At 30.5% G+C, this 18,437-nt stretch overlaps 1 protein-coding gene across 1 annotated transcript in view; it reads right to left on the bottom strand.

Annotated features, from left to right (window-relative positions):
- Positions 1 to 3,691: 3,691 nt before the first annotated feature.
- The window catches only part of LOC111640437 (glutamate receptor ionotropic, delta-1-like), a 23,700-nt gene continuing 8,954 nt past the window's right edge, over positions 3,692 to 18,437 (bottom strand). The window contains exons 4-9 of the mRNA XM_023386440.1: positions 14,987 to 15,145; positions 14,762 to 14,909; positions 14,435 to 14,664; positions 4,681 to 4,937; positions 4,472 to 4,612; positions 3,692 to 3,839 (exon numbers count right to left, since the gene is read on the bottom strand). Of these exons, the coding sequence (XP_023242208.1) occupies positions 3,692 to 3,839; positions 4,472 to 4,612; positions 4,681 to 4,937; positions 14,435 to 14,664; positions 14,762 to 14,909; positions 14,987 to 15,145 (1,083 nt within the window). The remainder of the gene's footprint in view (positions 3,840 to 4,471; positions 4,613 to 4,680; positions 4,938 to 14,434; positions 14,665 to 14,761; positions 14,910 to 14,986; positions 15,146 to 18,437) is intronic.

The raw sequence follows: 18,437 nt of genomic DNA, 5'->3' as shown, positions 1-18,437 counted from the left end.
ATAATTATTTATATTCTTTTAATTTATTATAATTATTAAATATTTTAGTTAACTTTGAATAAAACGCAGATCCTTTGAAGTTGCGTGTTGTTGTTTATTCCTTCATAGCCATTTGACCGTCAATCTAACTTTTGGATTAACAAGTTATTTGACAGCTTTATATTAAGGAATGTTATTGCAGATGATATTTTGCATTTTATTCTGTAACTCATTCATTTCGTAAAGTGATAAATATTCACAATAGCTCAATTGTAAATGTTAATTACATTAAACTTATTTCGTGAAATTTCACTTTTCATTGCAAACATCAAAACCGTCAATTCGTCATCTTGGCTAGAAAATTCATGATTATTTTTTTGATTAGAGAAAATTCTAAACTCGGGCACAACTTAATACAGATCCATAATTTTAAAACACACAGGAATGGAATTAGTATTTCTGAACCTAAAACAGTATTGCAGCAAAAAGTATTCATAAATGCAAGAATATTCTGCTTTTAAAAAATATAAGATATTTAAAAGTTATTGAACAGTAAATTTTTTATTTTTGAAAAATTTATAGCGGTTTATGCTGAAAATTAAATGCTGTTATGAGCTATAAAAAGTATTGTGGTACTGTAATAAAATAAAGCGCACTCACGCTATTTCAGATTGTTTGATTTCATAACTATTTGTGCACCGAGTTGAAACATCGAGTTTTAATTTTGTAACTTATTTCTTAATTGTTATGCAAGGTTATTCGAAATTCAGTACGAAACTTTTTATTTTACCATCATATCCAAAGAAGTAGTAACGCTAAAATTATGAAGTAAATGACATATCACTGAGTAATATTAAGTCTTTAAGGTAAGATTTTTATCAACATGAATGATTCATTTTATTACAAATCCACTTAGTTCAAAAGGTGACTGTCGATAAGAAAGTATAAAGATCGGGCACATTAGCTGGCAGAAAGAAAGTCAGAAAGAAACAGTTGCAGTATTTTTTTGTAACAACAGTAAATGATGCTAATTTTATAAATGAAAATAAGCAGTTTACTTTTTTCCGACTGTTAGCCCTTTGATTTCACTATAGAATATGCAAATAACAAAATAGATTAGTGTAATGATGATAAAATTATTACGTAAAAGACTTCAAATGTAATGTATTCGTATGTTGTTTATTAGATTTAAAATGAGTATATCTTCAGTCATTTAGTATGAAACTGTACACACTACACACTAATATAAGAAATTGTATACATTTGAAATGTTGCAAAAGTACGTTGTTATATAATTTCACGAAGTTTTTGATATGTTTGTAAAGAATTATGCGTGTTTTTCGTATTATGAATGTAGAAAAAATAATTCTTATAGAATTTCACTAATGATTTTATTTTTCTTACTGTAGTAAATACAGTGGGTGATCGGTTAACGAACAAATCGGATAACAACACTTTCGCGAACGATTTTTATGTTCGGACAACGAACACATGATCGGATAACGAACACCCCACAGAACAAACACAAGAAGAAGCGACGTAAAATAGTGAATACCGACTGGTCTTCCCTTGTTTTCGGGCAACAATTCGAAACTTTTCGGAGTGTGGGAAACGTCGACATTGACGCTCAAGCCAGTATATACCGATCGGATAGTATTCTTCCGAACTTTGAAACTCTCCCTTGTAATTCCAGCCTTTTATTTTTCTGACAAAACAATTTTTTTATGTATTCGCGAGACTGTCGGGTAGGCACAAGTTAAGTTTTGCGTCTGTTTTTTTTTTTCTTTTCAAAAGGTGAGAGTATAATAGCAAAGGTAGAAAGTGGGCAGAAGATGCCTAATGTTGCTGGGCAGTATGGCGTGAACAGGTCTACAGTAGGCCGTAGTTCAATCTTATTTAAGAAAAATACTATATAATCAATAAGACTCAAGCAGCTAAAGGAGTAACAAAAATCATATCTGAGAAATAAAGAACATCGAAGAGTTCGTAATGGAATCTGAAACGGATCTGACGACAGAAGAACGCCAAGAACTCTTGAATGAAGAACGCCAAAAAACTCGGTGAGGTATGTTTTCTTATTGAAAAGAAAATTAATGCCGATATTTGTTATTAAAGATCCTTTGATTTAGTGTGAGGATGTCAGAACAGCAGTCTTAGAATGACATCCAAACCTGGTTGAAGCTTAGGATTTCTACAATTGCAATGCTATAATTATTTACGGAAAATCTGAAGAAGAGAGAAAAGCAAAGACAGATTCTTTAACCCTTTCAAACGGAAAAAACATGACTAATAAAAATGCAAGACTCTGTATGTATGTATTTTTATTATTACATATGAATAAACGTAGTAAGAAAGTATATATTTTTTTTTATTTTTGGGGGCCTCCAGAACGAATTAATTAAATTCCCATTAAAACCTATGGTAAATCGATAATCGGTTAACGAACAATTCGGATAGCGAATAAAGTCTTGGAGCGGATTATGTTCGTTAACCGATCACCCATTGTATATGACAATTTTTCACACTTGAAAGGTCGGAAAATTTACATATAGCAACTTATTTACAAAAATAAATGATTTCTCGAAATTTATGACGAAATATTTTTGGAACATTTCTGAAACAAACAACTACCTATATCTAATTTCTTACAAAAATAAAATATCTTGTGAAATTCTATATAGAATGATTTCCTTCACTATTTAAAGTATGAACAATTTTCATATATGTGCTTGTACTGTACAGTACATGCTAGGAAAACATTCTTACATTCTAGATTGACAATGTTTCAATTTATCGTATATAAACAGTTGTCATTTATTTTTTCCGAAAACCGAAAATTTCCAGAAATTTATCAAGAAAAATTGTTAACATTTCAACTGTAAATAAGTGTTATGTAAAGTACATACTTATTTTTTAAAAAATTAATAATAATTCACTTCTAGCAATAGAATGAAAGGTTCTGTACCGCACTATCTTCGTTTTTTAAGAGAGTGCGGTACAAAACCTTTCATACTCTCGTACGAAAACTAAGTAGCACTATTTTGAAACGTGATAATAAATATATTGCTAGAAGTGAATTATTATTATTATTACTATAAAACATTTTCTGGGTCCATGGCCCCTTTTACCTAAGAATCGCTATCGTTTAAGTTAGGTCTTTTCCAGAAAAAAGTAAATAAAGTAACTTGCTTTTTATGTTTCTATGAAGACAATGTAATTTCTTTAAAAGCGTAAATTTCTCTCTTAGAAATGTTAAGCTTATTTCATACAATTAAATTATTTTTTTATCGTGAAGACAGATTTTTTTCGTGTTGTTATAATTTACTTAATATAGATTGGGGTGATTTTATTTTTTTCGCCTTTACAACACAATATTCAATTATCAATATTCAATATTCAAAGTCAATTAATAATAGCATTTCACTACATTTACATTTATATTCGATCTTTAATTTTAATAAAAGTACAGAAATACATATTCATTTTGAAAATCCTTGATATATAAACGAGGTCAAATACAATACACCCAAAAAAGTAAATTTGCTTAAATCACAGATCTGTCACTTTATATATATAATAAGTTTTAGTTAGGAACATGTCACAATAATATACAGACACATTATATATGTATTGTACTTAAACATATTTATGTGCAAAATGCAGTAAAATTTCAACATACATTTATAATATTTTGTGATATGTTAGCAATATTCTATAATTCATGAGTTCCATCATACATAGTGCTTGGGGAATGTTCCGAATATGTGTAACATCCATCACCAGGTCTATCTATCACAGTTTTTCTTGGTCGTCGTAATAATCCTACGTAACTTTGCTTGAAATTATAGCCCCTGTGCCATCTTTATTATAAGCACCAATTTTTCAGGTATTATTCAAACAAAGTGGTTAATAACATAAATAAGTTTACACTGTAGCTATTGCAGACAATAAATAAATACAAATAGCATGCAAATGCTGCTTAATAAGAAACAGAGAAAAACACCATGCTTTGAAACCGTGTCGTATCTTTGTTTGTTTTTCAATATTCGTTGAAATAAAAGAATGAATAGTGACAAGTGATCGCTATTACGCTACATTGTGTTTATAAAACAAACAGAGAAAAACACGTTGCATTTGTCATTTGACACCGTTGAAAATATGTCATTAAATATGTGTAAATTCGAATTATTATTAGGTAAACTTTCAATTTATCAGAAATTTTATATGAGGGCCTATAATGCGGGTAAATTTAACAAATAACTCTACAACTATTCTACTACAATAGCCTGAGCCTGCAGATAGCACTTTTTATCATCATTGTTAAATAAATAACAGTAAATTATAAGAGCCGCAGCTTAACTGATGCGATTTTAATTCTTCCTGAAGTAGAGTAACCTATATCACAAGCAAAGACGATCGCTCTCAATATCGCACGCAATACAAAAATTACATTTTGAAACTTATTATTTCTACAACAAAAACAATAAAATACAGTACGAATCCCGCAATATAAATTAAAAATGCCCCAGTGAAATTTTCAATTTTCAACGGTTTCACTGATTGCTCCATTTCACTCAACTGAGCAAAAAATTTTCTTTTAATGAGTCCTCCCGCTTCAAAATCAGACATTATGCTATAATAAAAATAAAACAAAAACATGAAAAAAACAACACGTGCTATATCTTTAATATTTTAACTCACATTTTATCCAGAAGATTTTTGTAAGAAAATCCTTTCTTCATCGGAATGGCAGAATAACTTGTATAGAGAACATCGGTCGATACGAAGAACTTATTGTACGGCTCGAACGCAATAATATTCTTAATCGCACTCTCTGAAGTGATGTAAGCTACCTTTCCAGAAGCCATTCGATCAAATAAACGGAAATAGAAAGACTCGAAGTTATTATTTACTACCAGATGATTCATTAAAGTATTTACGTAGGAAACTTTTGAATTCTGAAACGAGAAGCAATTATAACGAATATGTAAAAAATTTCTATTGTTATGTGTGTGTAAAACTAAATTAAAATATCAAAAAATATAACAAAAGGGATGAAACAACAGTCCTACTAGAGAACATCGAATTACCTTTCTTACTATCTAGATCATTTTATTAGTTTGTTTTTATTATCTTTGAAATATGTTAGGAAAATTACATGAAACACAAATGTTTCGAATTTTCATTCTTACCAATTTACTTTGTGTCATTTCTTGCACAATTCTAATTCGGTGACAGAAATTGGTTTATAGCAACTTGATGCCGTATTCGAAAGAAAATGCTTTCCTGTGTTCAAAAAGTAATTAAATTTCAATTCATATTTGCCGTAAATCAAGTTGATATCAAATTATCTAAATACGGCAATTATGAAAGTTTTTATTGCGTATTGCAAATAGGTTTATCGTACTATGCACAGAAAAATGAAAACAGACGTATAATGAGTCCAAGTTTTTTATTATAATTTTAAATTGATTGAAATAATGATATTTCGTTTCATAAAGAATTAACATGTACAGAACGGCCTGCAAATAATAAATTGCTTCACTTCATTTTTTGAAAGCTTCGCAGTCTTATTTGCGTTGTCTTGAATAAAATAACAGTTGCTTCAAACTGCAATAAATTCCAAAATGTTATGATTAAAATAATATTGAACATATTTAATTGAAGTCATTTCATTGATTTCGACGAGAGACCATTTCTTAAANACTTTGTGTCATTTCTTGCACAATTGTAATTCAGTGACAGAAATTGGTTTATAGCAACTTGATGCCGTATTCGAAAGAAAATGCTTTCCTGTGTTCAAAAAGTAATTAAATTTCAATGCATATTTGCCGTAAATCAAATTTATATGAAATTATTCAAATACGGCAATTATGAAAGTTTTTATTGCGTATTGCAGATAGGTTTAGCGTACTATGCACAGAAAAATAAAAACAAACTTATAATGAGTCCAAGTTTTTTATTATAGTTTTAAATTGATTCAAATAATGATATTTCGTTTCATAAAGAATTAACATGTACAGAACGTCCTGCAAACAATAAATTGCTTCAATTCATTTTTGAAATCTTCACAGTCTTTTTGCATTGTTTGAATAAAATAACAGAAGCAACTGTTATTTTATTCAAATTTCAAAATTTTATGATTAAAATAATATTGAACGATATTTAATTGAAGTCATTTCATTGATTTCGACGAGAGACCATTTTTTAAACACTTAGGATCATTTCTTTCGCATTCTCGAGGTAGATTTTTGTGTGAGTTTATGATTTATTTATATAATAATAGATGCAGTTTGAAATGTTGATTGATTTAACTGTTATTTGATTGATTCTTCTGAAGAACTTTACTTCTGAAGAACTTTACTTCTGAAGCAGGGGTGTTCAACCTTTTTTTCTGGGCCACATTGGAAGATGTCATAAAGATTTGGGCCACAAGTATATTATATATACTTGTGGCCCAATCCTTAAATATACTAGTATANCTTTGTGTCATTTCTTGCACAATTGTAATTCAGTGACAGAAATTGGTTTATAGCAACTTGATGCCGTATTCGAAAGAAAATGCTTTCCTGTGTTCAAAAAGTAATTAAATTTCAATGCATATTTGCCGTAAATCAAATTTATATGAAATTATTCAAATACGGCAATTATGAAAGTTTTTATTGCGTATTGCAGATAGGTTTAGCGTACTATGCACAGAAAAATAAAAACAAACTTATAATGAGTCCAAGTTTTTTATTATAGTTTTAAATTGATTCAAATAATGATATTTCGTTTCATAAAGAATTAACATGTACAGAACGTCCTGCAAACAATAAATTGCTTCAATTCATTTTTGAAATCTTCACAGTCTTTTTGCATTGTTTGAATAAAATAACAGAAGCAACTGTTATTTTATTCAAATTTCAAAATTTTATGATTAAAATAATATTGAACGCATTTAATTGAAGTCATTTCATTGATTTCGACGAGAGACCATTTTTTAAACACTTAGGATCATTTCTTTCTCGAAGTAGATTTTTGTGTTAGTTTATGATTTATTTATATAATAATAGATGCAGTTTAAAATGTTGATTGATTTAACTGTCTTTGATTGATTCTTCTGACGAACTTTACTTCTAGGGTGTCCAACCTTTTTTTTTCCTCTGGGCCACATTGGAAGATGTCATGGAGATTTGGGCCACAAGTATATTATATATACTTGTGGTCCAATCCTTAAATATACTTGTATATTTAAGGATTAACATGCCTAGATTATAGTAATAAGTATTAAATCTTTATCACGAAAAAGGATATATTAAAAAATTACTTTTACAAACACTTTCAATTTTTACTTAGAAATAGATAAATTAATTTATTATAAACGAGACAAACAAAAATTTATTTGAAAAACACAAATATTTTGTTTTATTTGGGTCTATAATTAATAAAAAATGACAAAACACTATTTTAAAGTGCATTTTTATTCGACTAATATATTTATAAATAATATGTAGCCCAAAACGTAGCCAATGCGCCAAATGATATTTTTTACGCCAAACTAAAAAAAGGGCCGGCAACTTTGGCGCAAAGTAGCCAAATCATGCATTCTATATCCTTTGGAAGAGTTACAAAAGGCCTAATAAGGAATAAAGACTGTAAATTCCTTACAAATATAAATAAATATGTAGCCCAAAACGTAGCCAATGCGCCAAATAATATTTTATGCAAAACTAAAAAAAAAGAGTTGCCAAATTTAGCGAAAAGTAGTCAAATCTGGCAANAAAAAGGATATTTTAAAAAATTACTTCTACAGACATTTCCAATTTTTACTTAGAAATAGATAAATTAATTTATTATAAAGGAGACAAACAAAAATTTATTTGAAAAACAAAGATAACATTTTTTGGGACTAAATTTACTAAATAATGACAAGCAGTTATTTTAAAGTGCATTTTTATTCGACTAATATATTTATAAATAATATGTAGCCCAAAACGTAACCAATGAGCCAAATGATATTTTTTACGCCAAACTAAAAAAAGGGCAGCCAACTTTGGCGCAAAGTAGCCAAATCATGCAACGCTGGAATAAATACTAAATAAAGCTGGAGTTGGGACTCAAAGAATTATAGACCCAAATGCGAAAAAGGAGAGAAAGGACAAAAGATAAAGAAGCGAGGAAAATTGGAAAATTAAGAATTCATACAGTATTTGCATAACACAAAGTCTATTTAACCTTTCTTACTACTTATTATCTTTTGGCCTTTCTCTCCTTTCCCCGAATTTGGGTCTAGAAGTCTTTGAGTCTCAACTTTAGCTTTATTTAGTATCCCTTCCTCATTCACACATTTCCAAGTACAGTGGAACCTCGGTATACGACCTTAATCCGTTCCTGGTGTTTGGACTTATACCGAATAGGACGTATACCAAACCAACCTTTTCCATAAGAAGTAATGTAAAAATGATTAATCCGTTCTCATGTAAAAAAATGGCTGGATTTAAACACCTCGCTTTCCTGGCTAGTTCCTGCTTGATTTTTCATTAGATCAGCATATATTTTTTTAGCTTTCCCGCAAATAATTGCTTCTGATACGCTTTCGCCAGCACACTGTTTTTCAGTTATCCAAAGCAAAAGCAATTTCTCAACATGAACTAATGTCTTCGATCTCTGTTTAGAAATTGATTTAACCCCTTTCGCAATGTTAGCAGATTTAATAATGTCTTTATTTTTCACGATTGTCGATATCGTCGTTCTNCAAATGATATTTTTTACGCCAAACTAAAAAAAGGGCAGCCAACTTTGGCGCAAAGTAGCCAAATCATGCAACGCTGGAATAAATACTAAATAAAGCTGGAGTTGGGACTCAAAGAATTATAGACCCAAATGCGAAAAAGGAGAGAAAGGACAAACGATAAAAAAGCGAGAAAGGTTGGAAAATTAAGAATTCATACAGTATTTGCATAACAGAAAGTCTATTTAACCTTTTTCACTACTTATTATCTTTTGGCCTTTCTCTCCTTTCCCCGATTTTGGGTCTATAATTCTTTGAGTCTCGACTTTAGCTTTATTAGTATTCCTTCCTCATTCACACATTTCCAAGTANAAAGCAATTTCTCGACATGAACTAATGTCTTCGATCTCTGTTTAGAAATTGATTTAACCCCTTTCGCAATGTTAGCAGATTTAATAATGTCTTTATTTTTCACGATTGTCGATATCGTCGTTCTTCGAATACGGCATGCAGCAGTTAAACCTCGAACACGCATGCCACCTTCACATTTCTCAACAATCTCTTTTTTCAGTTCCAATGTGATTCAAGTCATTTTTTAGTTTTCTGTTGCTTTTTGCAATTCATAAAAATAATAAAATTTTACTTACAAATTAAATCAGAAGAAATTTAACAAAGTTATAAACCGCCAACTTCTAGTATGGTCTAATACATCGATAGTGCTACTTGCTCATAGATGGCGCGTATAATTGAATTAAGTCTTATATCGAACAAAAGTCGTATACCGAGCAAAATTTGTTTCGTCCAAACAGGACGTATTCCGAATTGGACGTATTCTAAAGCAGACATATACCGAGGTACCACTGTATTTGAAAATATTTCCTTTCCACTCAAAACTAAAATATATATAAAGGTTTACGGCTTTGTAAAACTTCTTTTCTTTCAGTATATGGCGTTAAAATAAACAAATAAAATTAAATTACAAAGTTTGTCGGTTTTGTTTACACGTTTATTGGGCTGCATTGGAACTTGCCTTGGGCCGCATGCGGCTAGCAAGCGGCAAGTTGGACACCCTGGTGTACACTCTTTTATATTGTGTGAGTTACTAAGTTACTATATCCAAGTAGTTTAGTCATGCGCAGTAACGTAGCGTAGTGGGGGCGGCAGGGGCGGCCCGTCCCGGGCAGTACTTTTTAGGGGGCAGCAAAATTTCACAATAAATAATAATAATATCTTGTAAGAATTTGAACCATTTTATTTCATATTTTCGTTCACCTACGACTCAGACCGATTGAAATGAGCACGGAATAGCGTTACTATCCATCCAGATAATCCGGGAATTGACTCGCCGTCCGGGATATCGTGCGCAACCTGTTGACCTTTTTTTTTATTTTGCTTGTACTATTTATTCGTATATATATACACCTCAAATATCCAATACAGCTAGGTCACTTGAGTTACTCTTATCCAAGTCTCCCTAGTCGCTAACTGTAACTGATTTAGAACCAGCATGCACTGCACATTATTCTTCGCATTGCAAAATGACATATGCATGCGTCAGGAACTTTTATTCGAACAAACCTCACCTGCCGTCCGGGTCAGCGATTTTAATAAGGTGACAACAGTAGCACAGAATTTTTCATTACTTATTCTGTGACGAAACTGAATTTTAGTCTTTTAAATTGTGATACCTAAATAAGGGGGCGAAGTTTTCCTCCGCCACGGGCGGCTGACACCCACGCTACGCCACTGGTCATGCGTAAAGTGCATAAGATTATGGGCCACGGGTTGGACACTCCTGTTGTGACGAATTATTGGGCCAATTTGATTCAAATCATCATTCTGAAAACAACTCATTTTCTCAACCGCTTTAGCTTTCAGCTGCGAGAAAATCACTACTGTCACACGAAGTGTAAGAACATGCTTCGCAATACTTGGCATGTAAATGAATGGAAATACATTTATCAATTAAAATTGAAAGAACCTATGTTGTGTCCAAATATTTTTGCATAGTATATAGGTCTTAACCCGTCGCGTATGAAGAAATTTTGATATTAATGTAATTAAACATAAAAAATATTTAAAACTAAGAAAAACGAAAGAATAATGCATTAATTTTGTAGAAAAGGCTTCAAATTTTATTCTCCTTTGTCTCGCCTTTCTGTGAAATCTGACGCTGATGAGTCATTGTTTACACAGCTGGATGACCTTGAACACAGCTGGAACTGGATTTCCCGGGACATTCTCATAGAAGTCTCCGGAGGCGATGGGTTTATAGTAGGCTGAATACAAGCTGGCTGTATATTTTTAAATATTTTTTAAAAATTCAAATTTTTATTGCGATTTTTGACCCCTCCCGACTTAATTAACCTTATATATAATAAAATCTATTAATTAAAAAAAATTTACAAACTATCAGAGGTCGTTTTTGATATCAGAAACTAGCTTTAAATAACTTTACCGAAGGAAAATCCGTGCACTACAACTTTAGAACGATGAATGAAATTTGATATCAAACTCCCATTAAAAACAATTAAAAAGCAATAAAGCGTGAATCGTGCGTCTTTAAAGATAAATTAAAATCGCGATAAAATTCGCGAGGAAAAAATTTTGAAAAAATTTGGAGACTTAAAAAACATTCCAAAAANTTACACTAAAAACCCAGATTAATTGTTTTTGCAAAATCCTAGAAGCATATTTTTGATTTTATCAAGCCGTGTATGCTTCAGAAATATAAAATAGTTAATTTAGATTAGTTTTAAAATGAGAATGCTGTTTAAACGTGTTTAGAAATTTTTGAATTTGAATCAGTTTGACCACTAATTCTTATTAGTGATTTACATCTTGAAAGCACTTTCCAATAAAATCTACGTATTAAAAATATAAGTGCTATTAGTTTGTTGCTTTTATATTTGAAATAAAACTAAAATTTGAAAGTATAAAATAAGCGAGTGTTTACTTTAAACGTAATTAATTATAATAAAACCTTTTCAAAGGGAATAATGGTTGGTATGGGTCAAAAAGATAGCTATGTTGGTGACGAAGCTCAGAGTAAAAGAGGAATTTTGACTTTAAAATATCCCATCGAGCATGGAATAGTTACCAATTGGGACGATATGGAAAAAATATGGCATCATACATTTTACAACGAATTAAGAGTTGCACCGGAAGAACATCCAGTCCTTTTAACAGAAGCACCTTTAAATCCCAAGGCAAACAGAGAAAAAATGACTCAAGTAAATTGTTTGTTATTCATAGCTTTATATTTTAGTTTATAAAAATATGTCATAAATGTTTACATCATTTTAGACTAGTATAAATATATTATTTAAATCAGGGGTGTCCAACCCGCGGCCCGCGGGCCGCATGCGGCCCAAGACAAGTTCCAATGCGGCCCAATAAACGTGTAAACAAAACTGACAAATGTTTTAATTTTTTATTATATATTTATTTCAACGGCATAAACTCAAAAAAGAAGTTTCGAAAAGCTGTAAACCTTTATTCATATTTTATTTTTCAGTGGAAAGGAAATATTTTCAAATACTTGGAGATGTGTGAATGAGGAAGGATTACTAAATAAAGCTGGAGTTGTGACTCAAAGAATTATAGACCCAAATTTGGGAAAGGAGGGAAAGGTGAGAAAAGACAAAAGATGTAGTAGTGAAAAAGATTAAATAGATCTTCTGTTAAGCAAATATGAACCCTTAATTTTCCAACCCGTCTCACTTTTTCATCTTTTGTCTTTTCTCTCCTTTCCCCGCATTTGGTCTATAATCCTTTGAGTCACAACTCCAGCTTTATTTATTATTTCTTCCAACGTTGCAAGATTTGGCTACATTTGCGCCAAATGTGGCTACTTTTTTTGGTTTGAGGTAAAGAATATCATTTGGCGCTTTGGCTACTTCTTGGGCTACATATTATTTATATATTAGTTGAATAAAAATGCACTTTAAAATGATGTTTCGTCGCTTTTTATTAATTAGAGGCCCAAATAAAACAAATATTTGTGTTTTTCAAATAAATTTTCGTTTGTCTTTTTTATAGTAAACTAGCTTACCCGTCGCGCATTGCTGCGATTTCAGAAGAAACGAAATTCAAGCAAACTCATTATGATAAAATTAAATTTACATTTTATCATTTCTATTGAAAAACTTATTATTATATTATTATTATTAATTTTCATCGGAAAAGCATTTCAAAGTGTCGTTTCAATTCTATTTACTTATTGGAGTGCTTGTGGACACACGATATTTTTTGTTTTTTCGTCTGGTGCGTACACGAATAAATCAGAAGGTTTTCCGACGCATGATACAGTTGTACAGACCACATACAGTTGTACTGTACATGTGAGAAGCACGGATTCTTTAAATTTAGCCCAATACTCACAGAGATTGTTAGAAGGCGATATTCCTCATTTTTATATATATTTTTAAATCCTTTATAATTTTCATTATTTAATTGCTCCTTCCTCTCTTTCTTGGCATGTTGTGAAATTTCTGATAGTTGGATAATAAACCGTTTTATTGTAATTTGTCTTTTTAAATTATTTTGAGTCGATATTAAAATTTGGAAAAGGGGGATCCCTAGATCGGTAAAATAGGCGAATTTCCTCCTACAACTTCGGTTGTTGTTCGGAATACGGTTAAGGTTTTAACAAAGTTCGAGCGAATACATAATTAGCAAAAAATAGTTGAATATAAAGTGATTAAACAAAAATTATTACAAATATCGTAAATAACAGTTCACAAATGCATATAAAGAGATATTTTTGGAGGGGGAAATGGTCTTCACAATTTGAAATCGATCTAACACACAGTGCTCGAATGCTCGTGTAAACGCGCGCCATCTATCGTATGATAAATGTACTTCGTGGGAGTGTATTCAAAAACTTTCCAAAAGTTTCATGTCAATCGTACTATGCCACAAACCTTCGCCGGAGTATATTAAACAACTTCCCAAAGTTTCACGGCAATCGGATAAACGGTGTAGTAATGCATGAAGGACAGACAGACACACAGACATACATTCATTTTTATATATATAGATGAATTTGTCTATTTCTAAGTAAAATTGAAAGTGTCTGTAGAAGTAATTTTTTAAAATATCCTTTTTCGTGATAAAGATTTAATACTTATTATTATAATCTAGATGTGTTAATCCTTTAGTATACTTGTATATTGGGCAACGAGTATATATAATATATACTTGTGGCCCAAAACTCCTTGTCTTCTTCCAATGCGGCCCAAAGAAACTAAAAGGTTGGACACCCCTGATTTAATCATATATTATGTATAATAATACAAACCAAACAAACCGCCGTATTATTAAGTTACGATTAGGCCTTTTGTAAATTTAATTTAGTATTTTTCAAAGAAAGTTTAAATTTCATTCACGTTTATTATATTCATTAAAATTTTCAGGAGAGGCAGCCTAACCTGTTGCTAAATTATTTCTTATCTAGTTCTTAAATTAGTCTTATTGTAGACCTATACGAAAACATATTTTCGTTTGGCTTTGATTATTAATCAGGTTTGTGAATATAATTTATTAACCATAAATTATTGTTTAACTTAAAACAAAAAAACAATATAAAACATACAATGCTTATATAATTCTAAAGTATAATAAAGTGTTGACTGTTATAAAGTTAGTATTTGAGGAATACCACGTATTAATGGAAAGCCCAATACTCTACAAAGTTAACGCCTACTTCATATTTATAGAAAATTTTTAAAGAATACCTACGTTAAGGAAATATTTCAACGTGGGATCATTGCGTGCTATACACGAAAAATCTCCTTTTTCTACAGCAGATGCCAACTCCTCAAATGTTCTCGGTACGACATCTTCGGGCGGAGTTGTCATGAAAGACGTCAAAATGCCACCGTAACCCCAGACAAAAATTAGGACAGGTAACAACCAAAGGCCGAGAGACAATCTACACGAATTTCTTTTAATTGACGCTAAATTCACTCCTAGAAAATAAAAACAAATCTAGTTAACGTTTCAGCAATCATTTTATTTATCATGTTAATTGGTAATGTTACAATTTATTTTATGGACATTAAATACCTTGATTAACGAACGTTGCGAAAAGAAACCAACATAAATTTTTATAATTCCATATTTTCTCTCTTCTAGTTACTGAAAAACTGAAATTTATAATTTTGTATAACAATATTCCAGCAACCGTCGTGGTTATGCAAATTGCTAGCCATACCTGCAGGAGAGATTTGTCTATTTACTCCTAAAAACAATACAACAAATAACACTGGGATAAAGAAGTACGATACATACCCAAAGTGAGAAGGGATTAATTATTGCCAGCCACGACAGTTTCTTATGGTTTAGTTGAATAATGAATTTAATTGCCAGAGAGTCAACGGGTGAAGAAAAATCGATTGTACTAAACAACTGAAATGAAACACTTTGGAGTGAAGTTGCAATATCAGCATCCTATTTATAATATAAAAAGAAAATTATTTTATAAATGTAAAACCAAAGGAACTACGTAAATATAATAAAGTTGAAGATAGGTAGTAAATATATTTTACAAAATGAAATAATTTCATGAATATTTTTAATAATATTAATCACAAAAAATAAATTTTTTAATCGGAAATCAACATTTTCTTTCGAACGTTCACATGTCGTATTAACACAGTAAAATAAATATTGGCTTTTCTGATTAAATTTTTAATTAAAATAGAACTTGCATAAAGACAATACATTAATTAATAAATTTTTGTCAATTGAAATAGTCTTAAGTGGCGTAATGCATTTGAAGTTATTAATCTTTGGATACACAACTGCTAAATTGACATTCCTCGAATGAGCAAAAATAAATTAATTTACTTGCAATCTGTTAAAAAATATGTAGTTTATTTAATTGCAGATGTTTTAATGCAGGCTTCTTAATATTTTCTCTATTCGTGAATTTATTTACCTCGATATTCCAACATTATCTGGTTTTCTTACACATCGATTCCAAATATTTTTTCGTTTATAAATATTTGTACTTCTTAAAGCTTTACTATTTTAATTCAATTCTAATTGTAAGCATAAAGTTAATTTGTTACCTACTTGAGTATTCTTTAATACTTAAACGAAAAATAAACAAATCCAGTTCATATCTACAATAAAACGGAGGAAATAATGAATGAAAATGTTCAAGGACAGACGTAAAAAATTAGATCACTTCAAGAGGCGATTCAGAGTCAATCCGAATACCGTAAAGGCCATAATTAACAAAAGAAAGGAAGTAACGAAGTTAATGAATAGGGAAGATTAGACGAACGCACAATGAAGAAATACATGACATTCTCTAATATTTACAAAGAAATAGGAGCAGCAACAAACAAACTGATAGTTCACAAAAAACCTAACACTATATTACACGCTATGTACTGTTAGATTTTTTGTATATTATATGCTATGTACGGAAATGGAAGCTACAGACCAGAACCTTATTCTTTTAATTTAAAAAATACCTTGCAAGAGGAAAGGCTGCAAAAAGAGCTTTATTACCTTTGAGCCACAGAGAGTTCGTTAAAAGAAAGAGTCAGAGTACAAAAGTTACTTACGGAATGAGCAGCTAGTCACTGCACTAGCGACTTATGCTATAGTAGACCAGATAAAGGTAATAGTGAAGTGGAAACGAACAGAAGTAATATAAAAGAGTCAGGAGAAGCGACACGTTAAATACGCGGAAGCAAGACAAATACAGAAGACCAACCAAACAGGAGAAGTGATAAAATTTAAAGAATCGAATAGTTTCAGAGGCATGGAGACCGGGCATAATATGAAAATATTAGTGAGAAAAAAGGGAATTTAAGAAATAACCACAGTTGTTTCCTTGTGTCTTTCGGTAAAAATCGGAATCTTTCGATTTTCTTGAAGAAAGTCAATAAACTGACAGAAAACCTTAGAATATTTAATAAAACGACTGCATATTAAAAGATATTTTAAGTTTGGTTGATTTTAAGTGCAGTCAGAAAAGAATGAAAATGTTTCAATATTTGCTATTGAAATCTTTTACAGGAATTTGCTTCAAAACGAACTATTACTAAAGTATACATTCGAAATACTACAATAATTACTCAGGGCAGTTGTTGGCGTCTAATATCCGATGCCTCCAGAAAGAACTCGCGGCCAGCAATCCCAATATAATCGTTTTTATTTCTCATGTTTTTATCCTCGATGGATTTGCTCAATTTCATATTAAAATTAATGTTTTTATTTTCTCTCGGATTTGATTTTTATACATTAAGCGGTTTCATTTAATTATTTTCAAAATAAAAATACTATCTTCTTGCGTGACGTAGAAATTGTGGAAGTAACGAAGAACAATAGAAAAGTAGTTAAACTATAGAAATACAGGTATCCCTCGTATAACATGTTCCAAAAAAGTACGTGGTATGTGAATCCGTGCTATAATAAGCGAAGGACTAGTGCAAAACATGGTGTTAGATTCCAAAAGTTTATAAAAGTATGCAATTTTTTTCGTTACCAATAGAAATGTGTTTATTAAAGCAATTGATAATTTATTCTAATCGATAATTAACTGACAATTACAACTAAATGTACTGAATGCCGCTGTAGCATTAATTTTAATTAAATCTGTGAAATTTCTTATTACGAATATTGCCTTCTGATCTGTTCTCTTTTCTGTCGACCTTGATTAGAAGTCTCACCAACATCAGAATTTTTTTATTTTTACCATAGAAATTTTTATGAATGACAAAATAAAAATATGTTATTAATCGCAAATTTGTTTTACCGGGTAAACGCTAGCCGCTAGAACAAATTTTAAATTTATAACTTATTTTTATTTAGTCATCTATTAAAAACCATTCATTCCAGTACCGAGCGATTTTTGTTTCCAGAACAGGTGTTCGAGTATCGAGATATCGCCGTATTTTATTCGTCAATTTTACGAATGATTACTTACATATTACTAAAATGTTTAATAACATTTACATAAAAATGTTTAAATAAACGTTACTAAATACGAAGTTTAGTCTATAAAAACAACACACGGCGACAGCTATAAAGACTAAAGTCTGAAAACAACAATGACACCTGGTTGATAAAAAAGTTAAGACATGAAAGAAAAATTGCCCTATTAGATTTCCTTATAGTAAATCTGACGAAAGAAACAAAACAAATTGAAAATTTCAATATTCTAAAATCCGTTCACAAATTTGAGACATCGTGCATACTTCAATGAAAAAATATCGAATAGCGGAGTTTACGCTTAAAAAGTGTGAAATTTTTTACGGAGAATTTCCTAAATTATTAATGGTATATTGTTCATAAATGTAGAAAATTCAATATTCCATAAACAAGTACATTTACTTACTGAATTTTTATTTCAAAAAAAGAATTTTTAGCTATTACCTAACGAATTTATTACTCATAATTGAAGTTTTAGACTATGTACAAAAAATATAAAATTTTTGAGTCTATCTCAATCCTTTTTTATACAACACCAGAAGTAACAGTTAACATGGCTTTTTTATTGAAGAATAACTTCTTAAAAAACAAAGGTAAACGAGTAAAAAGAGAGATCACAATGTTAAAAACGATCAAGTGTCAGCCTTCTGTTGTAGGTTCTGACACTTTACATTAAAAACATGAAGAATTCTTCTCACCATACTGTCCTTATCCATTCTTTAACTGCTTCAGGCCCTCTGGTGGTAATTTCGAGTTATCCTACTTATTTGCATATTAACACAATTTCTGTAAT

This window comes from Centruroides sculpturatus, unplaced genomic scaffold, assembly GCF_000671375.1.
Source record: "Centruroides sculpturatus isolate CEXI.00-Female unplaced genomic scaffold, Cexi_2.0 scaffold1378, whole genome shotgun sequence".
In the NCBI taxonomy this organism is placed as follows: Eukaryota; Metazoa; Arthropoda; class Arachnida; order Scorpiones; family Buthidae; genus Centruroides; species Centruroides sculpturatus.
The sequence above is the reverse complement of the archived record's forward strand: the minus strand, read 5'-3'. Positions and strand labels throughout refer to the sequence as shown.